Here is a 10,642-nt window from a genome sequence, read left to right on the forward strand (position 1 = left end):
CAAGTATAAACTCGGTCAATACTTGACAAATTCAACTGGGTCTTGTCGTTGTCACTTGTCAGCAAACAATGGCAGTCACAAACACCAGAAATGTTAATTGTTCATTTGAACTATCTGTGCACTCCATGCCACTCCACTGCTCCCTTGAGAAGAGTCCTGCTGAGGAGAGCCAGTAAAGAATGAGCCCAGAGTTGCCTGACACTGGGCACCCGCTGCCTCTGCACAGCAGCAATGCCACTCCTTGTGTCAAATATTTCATTGAGTGGCCTAGAGTGTTTATTGATGCCTTGGCCACACTCTGAAAGCCAGCCTTCGAGTTCCCTCACCATTACGTGACATTTGAGGGCCTTCCATGCAAGTTGGTATAGGCGATGGGCTGGTACAGGAGCTGTCTATTTTCACATTCGTCTACATCTGTAGCCCACTTCCCTGTTAGGTTTTCATAACATAGAGGTCTCAATCTCAGATGGGCAACAATACAATACTCAGTGTGGAAGCAGACTATGAACCATACTTGGTTTTTCACAAGTCAACGGTAGAGGTTTGAAGTGACCTACTGTCCGTAGTTGTAATGTTTCCACAATCTAAAGCCAAAACCTAGATATGAGCCTCTACCTCTAAAGTGGCTGAAATGATTATTACAACCATGAAAGTGAAAGTGTCAAACTGACACCTGTTAACTGTTTGAGGAAACAACATGGAAAGTGTTTTGACAGTCTGTGTGAGCATCACTATGATATGGCCAACAAGAATGATTGGAGATTTCTATTGGAGAAGCACTTTTATAGTTTTCAGTGTTTTGTTCTACTGAATGATAGTAATCCACAAGATTAATAATTTGGTGCATTAACCTTCTAGATATGCTGAATTAGTAGCTTTGGGCTGCGTGTTTTGTAAAAGCACTTTGTGACAACTGATGATGTAAAAAGGGCTTTATAAATACATTATACATTTGATTTATTGATTGATTGAATTACATAAAGAGAATTACATGAAAAAAACATTCATTTTCTGTTATATTTAGCAGAAACAAAACTAAATTCAAAGGTTCAGTTAAAGTTTCAGTTCAGTTGCTTGCAGTTACATGAAAGCAACTGAACTTTTAGTTACGTAAATATTCTGTTCAGTTGCTTTCAGTTATTTGCAAAAGTGCATTGTATTTGTATGTATAAAATACATCGGCAAAGGGATTACAGCAAGTACTACAGTATACAAAAGCAATACATTACAATAAGAACTTTAAAATCTTCCAAAAAACACCACCATAAATCTTATAGTAAATAAATACTGTATAATATTACAGTATATTGAGAAAAGCACAATAGGAAGCCAGGAGTGATCATCACAGGGCTTGTTAGGTGATTTGGTGCCAAGGAGAATATGTCAATATAAATCCATAGAGAAGTCTCTTGATAAACAACAGTCGGAAAGCAGCTTCAGGTCTGCCAGGGTGGTTCCCTCCTCTACCAACCCATGGTACTGAGGACATCTCTATGGAACCCATGGTACTGAGGACATCTCTATGGAACCCATGGTACTGAGGACATCTCTATGGAACACATGGTACTGAGGACATCTCTGTGGAACCCATGGTACTGAGGACATCTCTATGGAACACATGGTACTGGGGACATCTCTGTGGAACCCATGGTACCAAGGGCATCTCTATGGAACCCATGGTACTGAGGACATCTCTATGGAACCCATGGTACCGAGGAAATCTCTATGGAACCCATGGTACAGAGGACATCTCTATGGAACCCATGGTACCGAGGACATCTCTATGGAACCCATGGCACTGAGGACATCTCTATGGAACCCATGGTACCAAGGAAATCTCTATGGAACCCATGGTACCGAAGACATCTCTATGGAACCCATGGTACCAAGGAAATCTCTATGGAACCCATGGTACAGAGGACATCTCTATGGAACCCACGGTACCGAGGACATCTCTATGCGACCCATTGAATTTCCTCCTACAGGAAAATTCCACTGATTGGTGTTATTCCTTCTCTGTCTCTGAATGTTTAGTGATCATAATGAATGACATTAAGAAATCATCATAGACCTTAAGAAATCTTAAGTTAACTATTGCATAGTTTGATAAAATGCCTGAGACATATTTTTTCATGCCGGGCTAATTCTGTTGGGGCTGCCAATTAAAAAGAAATTGTTGCACAGTTTACACATTCCTGATCATTTCAACAAGTGGTTATATATCCCCATGTAACAAAAGATTGAGCTTATTTTGTTTCCTTTTATCCATGCCGATATTACTTTAATGATTTGATGGGGATTTTCGGATACTACACATTAAATCCGGGTAAATTAATTATCTTCTGTTCTATTCTGTTGCTACTGCATGGGTAACGTTATTACAGTATAACTCTCATAAAAACAGTTTAGAGTGGCAGACTGAGCAGTAAGGTTTCCCTGCCTGCTCCTGGAACACTCCCTGACTGAGCTGCCGTAGACAGAAGGCACACACAAAGTGCTCAGGATGGAACTTGCGCTCCATAGCCGAGATGCAGCGGCCAGAGATGGGCTCTCCACAGCCCCCGCACAGTGTTCCCTGGCGGGAGTGGTAGTGCCTGGAGCACAGGGGACGACCATCCAGCTCCAGGAAACAACCATCAGTGAAGGGCTTCAAACAGTCCTAGTTCAGGAGGAATAGAGAGGGAGTTGTTTTTCTGACTATTGATATAGTATTCTCTCTAGCTGTTATAGTAGGCCCAGTCTATTGACACTTATTGTATCTAGCTGTTATAGTAGGCCCAGTCTATTGACACTTATTGTATCTAGCTGTTATAGTAGGCCCAGTCTATTGACACTTATTGTATCTAGCTGTTATAGTAGGCCCAGTTTATTGACACTTATTGTATCTAGCTGTTATAGTAGGCCCAGTTTATTGACACTTATTGTATCTAGCTGTTATAGTAGGCCCAGTCTATTGACACTTATTGTATCTAGCTGTTATAGTAGGCCCAGTCTATTGACACATATTTTATCTCTACCTAGTTTTATAAGAAAATGTTGAATAAACATTTACAAATGTATTCAGAATGGATGCTTCACTCTAACATACTGTACAAGAAAACATACCAGACCATTGTATAGAAGGAAGACAGTGTATTGTCTAATGGTAGAGTCATGGAAGAGGTTTTTATGCAAAAGTGTGTGTGATATGTGGTGATGGACTTACTGAACAGACAAAGCAGTCGGGATGCCAGGTGCCATTGGCAGCGGTCAGGTAGTTCTCCCTCACAGGCTGTCCGCAGCCAGAGCACTTTGGTGCAAAAAGATGGTAAAAGTCTCTGTGACAGTATGGCTTCCCGTCATTCTCCAGAAAACCTATGACACATGAAATGACACGCGCACACACACACACAGTGTTCACAGTCACAATGTGATATGTGTTATTCCATATGTGTTATTGTTGTACTGCAGATGGGTGTATGTGCCCCTCTTACCTTCAGACCCAAAGAGCTCCCCACAATGGGAACAGAAGAAGTGCTCTGGGTGCCAGGTTCGGTCCATCGCTGTCAGGATGTTCTGAGAGAGAGAGGTCAAATAGCCCAGCATACTTTAAGTCATTAATCCAATGACTTACAGGCCTTGTACGGTCATCCTGATCTCCATGTGTGGAGCGAAACAGAATGTGAGCGGTTTGTATAGCTTTAGCTAGTGGTGATGGCACAGTCCAATCTAAAAGAGAGGATGCTGTACCTGTGTAATGGGGCCCTTGCAGTAACCACAGCGAGGTGAGAAGAGATGCTTGTAGTCTTCATCACAATAGGCCTTCCCCTCTCTCTCAAAGAAGCCTCTGGTGCCCAGCTCAGCCTTACACACCACACAGACAAAGTGCTCTGGATGCCACGTCTGGCCCAGTGCTGTGACTATCTGTAAAACACAGGGACACCGGTAAGATCAGTGATACTCTATTGTGTCACATGCTGAGCGTGGTACTTTGCCTGGTCCTATTGGACGCTTTAGCACTGAAACAGAGTATCTTCTACCGCTGTTCCTCTCCAGACCCAGGTATGATACTTTTGGTTTCATCATCCTATTCCATACTTTTACTCATATACCTAGATTTGTTCTGCCTACCTTTCCCAGGATGACCTTGCCACAGGAAGCACAGTGTCCCTTGGCTACAGTTCGTACACCCATCTTCTCCATATCCGTGCTCAGGTCTCCCAGAAGATCATCTATGGCATCTGTTTTCCTCTTTGTTGATGCCTTGCACTCCTGATCAGACGTCACTGGGCTGTTGGCGCTCTCCTCTTTGACTTGCGGGTTATCCTTTTCTTTCTTTTGTCCAACATGTTTTTGTTTGACTGAGCTCTGGCCTTCTGGCGTGGGGGTTGATGGAGGGGAAGGGTCTGGGAGCTGAAGAAGAGAGTCTGTGTCTCCTCATTTGTAATTATTTAGATGTTGTCAGCTGTTTAGTGTTACATTATAAACCTTTTGGTGGCGCTAGCAGTGCAGTGCTGAAATGTTCAATATTTCTTTAGTTTGCTTATACTGCCCTCTGCTGTCAAATTAAGTCAGCATCACATGTTGTCCTCTGCTGCTCTGAACCAAAATGTATTCATTCACTGATAGATGCTTCCTCACCCTCATCTCCAGGCCAAACAGCAAGTCTTCCATTATGGAGTCGAGCTCTTTGGTAGCAGAGCAAGGGCTCAGGAGACCGGCCTCCACTGGAGCTGGTAACTCACTGACGAGCACACAGAGGAAACCATGGGGAACACAGTGGGCACGGAACAGATATCTGAGTCTCAGCTCTCTCAGTGTAGTCATTTGGCTGTATATGGGCTGACCTACCAGTGACTCACCTGTATACATTGGTGCTATCTGGTTCCTTCCCTTTCTTTGCAGGGAGAGCAACAGGACATCCCTTTGGGACCTGTTGGGAATTACACATAGCACATAGGGCCAGAAGATACTTCCAGTTGTAGCAGATGGATAAACGGTCTAATAACGGATAGAGGTGATTTTGTCCTTGCCTGATCATGTGTGTTGGCTGTATCACTCTCCGTATTGCAGGGAGCCGACTGTGGACCAGACAAGTTGACGGCCAACTCTTCCAGAATAAGATCTGTAACATGTACATATACAGTACCATTCAAACGTTTGGGGTAACTTAGAAATGTCCTTTTCTTTTTTTTTCTTTTTTTCTTTGTCCATTAAAATAACATCAAATTGATACAGTGAAGAAATACAGTGTAGACACTGGTAACATTGTAATTGACTATTATAGCTGGAAATGGCTGATTTCCAATGGAACATCTACAGAGGCGCGCAGAGGCCCATTATCAGCAAATTTCACTGATGCTGAAGATACTTAACTAGTCCAAAGAAGGCAACTTTTATTGCTTCTTTAATCAGCACAACAGTTTTTAGTGGTGCTAACATAAGAGCAAAAGGGTTTTCTAATGATTAATTAACCTTTTAAAATGCTAAACTTTTAAAATGAGAGCAAACACAATGTGCCATTGGGACACAGGAGTGACGGTTGCTGATAATGGGCTTCTGTACACCTATGTAGATAGTGACTCCAAAGTTTTGAACGGTAGTGTAATTTCATATGATATATAAATACAAAAATGCATTTGGTTAACAGACTTTCTTTTTTACGGAATTAGGCCTACAGAGCCTGAATATTTTTCCACTTGCATATTACAAGGTGCAACCATTGATCTGCTGTGGTTGTTGCATGAAACTGTGCTTCCTGAGGAAGTGATAGAAATCTTTCAACAGAAAAACCTAGTGTAGAAGCGAAACTTCTGCAACTGATGCACGCCTCTATGACTAACAGCCGTAGCTCTGACTTTTAACATATTTTCCTGTTAGTATGAAAGGGAAAATTACAGTTACCATTAATTGATTTAGGGGGAAGTTAATCATATGTTCGTAAGTTCATCGTAACCTATGAAGATTTGTCACCAATCCAAGAATAGGAAAATACTTTTTCAAAAGTAATAGCTAGCAAGTCTGTTAGTTATTATTGTTATCCACTGGCTTACTAACAATTAATTCATTAATTATTATAATCATTTATTTGACATAGATCACATTTTCATTCAATGACCTAGTCATAGCTCCCGTCAACAAAGTCAATAATCCATCACTATCTCAATATTAAGAACCTTCTTTGTGATTCACTGAGAATGTACAATGACTATAACCTCTAATTTAGATAGATATGATATGAAATGAAAAATGATATATACATCATCAGCATGATCAATTTGAGTAAAGTTTGATTCAACACACACATACACACACACACACACACACACACACACTAGAAAATACTTTTCTACCACCTTATTTTTTACATCTAATACATACATCTATGACTATATTCCATTCTATAGTTGTATGTATTGCCATTTGTTTTATGTATAATATTCACAATAGTATCAGAGGAAATATACTCACCCAACTCATCCATGCTTGCTCAGTGTAGCTGCGTACTCTGAGAATGAGCCTACGTGTATGTGAGTGTGTGTGTGTGCGCGTGCATAAACGTGTGTGTATGTGTTTACTGTCAGTTACTTTGGCAACCGGTCCATATATTTATCAGGTCGAATGTGTAATTTGCTCTATATTCTTCTCTTTATGGTTGACTTTTTTCACTGAATACACTGCTACCTTCCTGACAACACCGGATCCTTTCTTATTTTTGAAAATATTAATAGAATAATAATTATAATCATTGTTTATTGAACTTCTATAGCACTTTTCATGTACTCTCAAATCATTAGGTCGACCAAATTTAGGCCAAGTCTTTGAATCCTATGAAGAGGAGAGGTGAGAGAGCAGTCCCACAAAAAAAACTATATTTGAACGGGCTCAAGCACTATGTATGATGACAGTACCTTTTGGTGGGTGTCATTACTGTTTTTATGATAGCATAATGTGTTTATGTTGTGTGCTTTTATGGTCTGAGTGAATGTTGTGTCCAAATTATTTGAGCAGATTTGTAACAGGTAAAATAACCTGTGCAATAACCTGTATGTGGCCTAAACAATGTAAGCTTGGTTAATCAGCACTAAGATTCTCTTAATTTCCTAGAATATGTCCACCAGGAGGTTTAACACAGCTGCTACATTACACGAAATTAGAATGTTCCAAATTAAACCAATCTGAAATGGGAACAGTTCTAACAAATGTGTTGAGGTGCTTTATGGGAAGAGAGTGTAGCCACCTCCCACTTCCTCGTTCTGTGTTCTGTTTCTGTTTGGAACGTTGTATTCATGTCGATTTAGTTGTCATTACTGATCCATTTTGTGTACAGTGTGTAGATTTCTAGTTTTTTATTAACCTTGTATGTTTTTTCGTTCAAACAGTAATCGATTGGAATCTAGTGCGTCTAAATCGTAAAACGGCGAGTTGGAACCTGTTAGAATTTAGGATTAAATTTAACAAACAAACCGAGGTGAGGTGTGTTATGTAGAAAATGTATAATGTAATACAAAAATAATACATTTACACAGTTTATCTTTCAAAATGCACGTGTTCATGAATGTTTCACACTTTTCTACACTCTACAGTCTTAAACAGTCACTATTCTACATACATTTTTTGTGTTGTGTGAGCTTCATTCAGGTGTCAAAGGATAGGGGCAAGAATTTCATTTGTTTCATGTTATAACACTTAAATCAAGTATGAAGTTAACAGATAATTTTTGTAACGTTGGTCTCTTTCCATTTTTTTGTGGCAGGGGTGATGGGGCAGGTTAGTGACCCACATGGTTTCATCACCCCCTCTAGACTCTGTCAGACAGCAGCGGTGCAGAGAGCTTGATGCATGGCGGAGAGAGTCTTGTGTGTGTCTGGGGTCGTGCCAGGAGAGTTGGGGTCAGCTAAAGAACCACTTAGGCTTCTCTCTGCTCTCTGAGCTTGCCCACTGTATACTGCTGAGGTAAGGATTTAGACCAGACTGCGCTGTCTGTGGCACTGGTAACAAACAGCACACAACCTTCATGGCTCGTCTCTACCTGTGCAGCTGTAATATTGAGTTCTGTGCTATTTTTCTAAAGTGTGTAAAGAATGCTCAGGTAAATACATTTTTCATAAGGATACTACTTTCATTAATGTCAATATGTACATGTAAACCTGTGTTTTTCTGTTATAATTAAAATGTGTGTTTGCTCTTATTGGTTCCCCACGCAATATGAAAGGGGAGACTGCTGCCCATGGGGACCTCCAGAGAATCCCTACATTGCCTCATCCTATTGGTCCACAGCCAACAGTGTGTCCCTTCCCACCTTCCCACCCATCCCCCAGGCTGACGCTGTTAGGGGAGAACCTGGCACGCAGTGGAGCCAGCTGAAGGGAGAGGCAGTGAAGAAGATGCACACAGCACTTTCCACCTCAGATGGGTTGCGAAGGACTGTAGCTCTCCAGAGAATGGCCTCTCCCTAGGTACTCAGTGGAAAGAAGTGAGAGAACACCTGGATGATTTAGAATCTGAACTACGTGTCTGCATTATGTCTCCGATGGAGGACATGTGCTCTCATGGCTAATTAGTCAGAGTAGCTGTGACTAACAGAGAGGGAGATAGGAATCCAAGGTACGAAAGAAGCTGGGTGTTACTGGGAAGGGTCATCTTACTGCAAAGAGTCCCAATGGTCGTGGTGAGGCAAGGCCTGTGGTGACCCAAGAGGAGGCACAGCTGCCACGATAAAAGGACTTCACACCCATAACTCCAGACAGAGCAACACGAGAGGTTCATAAGCAATATTCTTTAGAATTTCCTGATAAGTTCTAAAGATCAGTTTTGATTCAACATCAGTATGTTGTTTGTCTGCATTCAGGAAGTAAGAATGCACAGGACGTGCCTGCTTCAGGAAGTGACACAATATCACAATATCAGCGTCTTTGAAGTCACTGAAGGGTTGGTAATGTTGAAAATTGTGGTTATGAACACAGTCTTTAAAATATGTATTTTAAAATCAAAATAAACCCAACATCATGAGGATCTGATTATTTTTTCGTAGCCAAGTGCCTATGAAATGTGACCATGATGGTGAATCGGACGATGATAAGAAGCACGTCTCCAAAAACGTAAAGAAAAATGTCCCTTCAACCATCAGGTTTTAATGACATGTCAGGTTTTAATGACATGTTAAATAATTAAAGAACATAAAATGTGTAGGATTCTTTGAAAAATGAATGACCACTTTGAAGCATTTCAATGTGATGTAACTGTAGTACCAGATATAAGATAAAGGAAAGGGAAAAGCAGTTAAGTAAAAGCAGACAGATAGACAAGGGGAGGTGGGGACTTTTCATAGCAACAGGTGGCATTTTGTTGTAATTTCTCACTTCCTTTATTTGCCATGTTTTATTATTTTATCACAAACCTTAAAATGTACTTTCAAAAGAAATGCTGGAATTAATATCTTAAAAGTGAACATGGTTGAAAGGATTTCTATAACCACCTATATAGAGGAGAGACAGCTTAACATTTTCGTTATAAAAAGAAAAGGTTTGTGCATTATAACTTAGAAGTTGTGTCAAACAGTTTATTAAAAATCTATGTTTTTTCACTGCTCTATTCCCATTAGCCTTTCGTCATCCTAATGTCATGTTCCCAGAAAAACAACACCCAAAGCAATTTTGCCTTGCAAGTTGACAGCTGTGGTAAAATGGTTTCCTCTTGGCATTACCTCAATGAGAGTCCAGCAGTATAGCTAAACATGACCACTCACTAAAAAACATAAACCACAAGGTAAAACAATAAATCCATTCAATCTTATCTCATTCAGGATCATATGAAATACCAGCCCTTCCACCAGAGGACATTCACCTGCTCTGACACTTGCTGTGGGAAACCATTCAACTTTAAGAATCACCTGATGTAGCACGAGAAAGTGCACAGCAGTGAGACTCAACATTGCCATGATGATTCTTTATTGACGTCTTTTGTTTCTGTACAACATGCAGACATAATGGTTATCTGAGTAGCTAATTGTAAGACCCTCTGTTTCTTCAGTCCAATAGAAAGAACCCAGGGCCCTGGCTATATAGTATTTTCTTCCCTGATCACTACACCTGTTAAGCACCTAATCCATCTGTACACAATGCTTCATATGGTGTCATTTATTGATCACTTACCTTTTCCGTTCCGTTGTACATATTGTTTTGTTTGTGGAACTGAGTGTTGCCTTGAAATCGTCTTTGGCTCGGTCATCATTACTGTGCAAATGAAAATCTATTCTCATTTGCTTTCTTAGTTAAATAAAAGTAACAACCAAAGATGCTCTGAACCTGTTGCTTTATGTAATCACTCTCCCTGGCTTTTGCAATGTGAGACCAGAGACATCTTTTTGGGAGTTCTGTGTCTGGGGTTTCCGCATCAACTGTCACCTTTGCGTCCACCAACACATCCACACTGGAGAGAAACCTATTCAGTGATGGTTATCTGTTAGAGCAGCAGCACTCAGTGAGCACGAAGCTGTTTATTTCAGCTGGTTTGGTTAGTGTAAGTAGCTAGGGTACAAAATGACCAGGAAAAGCAGTTACAGTAGAAAACCATATAACTTAAACAATATTTCAGTTACGTATAAATAAAATAAGCTTGTTATTTTAATAGTTGGAAAAAGAGAAATTGCCTAGCTCAAAAA

At 40.5% G+C, this 10,642-nt stretch overlaps 1 protein-coding gene and 1 long non-coding RNA gene across 3 annotated transcripts; one reads left to right on the forward strand and one right to left on the reverse strand.

Annotated features, from left to right (window-relative positions):
- Positions 1 to 944: 944 nt before the first annotated feature.
- On the reverse strand, positions 945 to 10,346 carry lpxn (leupaxin). Of its 2 annotated transcripts, none has more exons than XM_020048725.3 (9): positions 10,134 to 10,346; positions 5,013 to 5,104; positions 4,842 to 4,912; positions 4,621 to 4,723; positions 4,111 to 4,392; positions 3,730 to 3,903; positions 3,474 to 3,555; positions 3,206 to 3,354; positions 945 to 2,659 (listed from the first exon to the last, which is right to left on the reverse strand). In XM_020048725.3, the coding sequence occupies exons 1-9, from the start codon at positions 10,210 to 10,212 to the stop codon at positions 2,393 to 2,395; spliced, it is 1,299 nt and encodes a 432-aa protein (XP_019904284.1). In that variant the 5' UTR covers positions 10,213 to 10,346; the 3' UTR covers positions 945 to 2,392. The 2 variants fall into 2 exon arrangements, with proteins under 2 accessions (XP_019904284.1, XP_010870118.1); XM_010871816.5 differs by lacking the exon at positions 10,134 to 10,346 and adding an exon at positions 6,451 to 6,637.
- On the forward strand, positions 6,752 to 10,064 carry LOC105011632. The gene is made up of 3 exons (XR_828097.3): positions 6,752 to 7,450; positions 7,736 to 7,935; positions 8,195 to 10,064. It is a non-coding gene; the product is annotated as an uncharacterized LOC105011632 (long non-coding RNA).
- Positions 10,347 to 10,642: the final 296 nt, after the last annotated feature.

This window comes from Esox lucius, chromosome 8 (genome assembly GCF_011004845.1).
Source record: "Esox lucius isolate fEsoLuc1 chromosome 8, fEsoLuc1.pri, whole genome shotgun sequence".
Classification (NCBI taxonomy): Eukaryota; Metazoa; Chordata; class Actinopteri; order Esociformes; family Esocidae; genus Esox; species Esox lucius.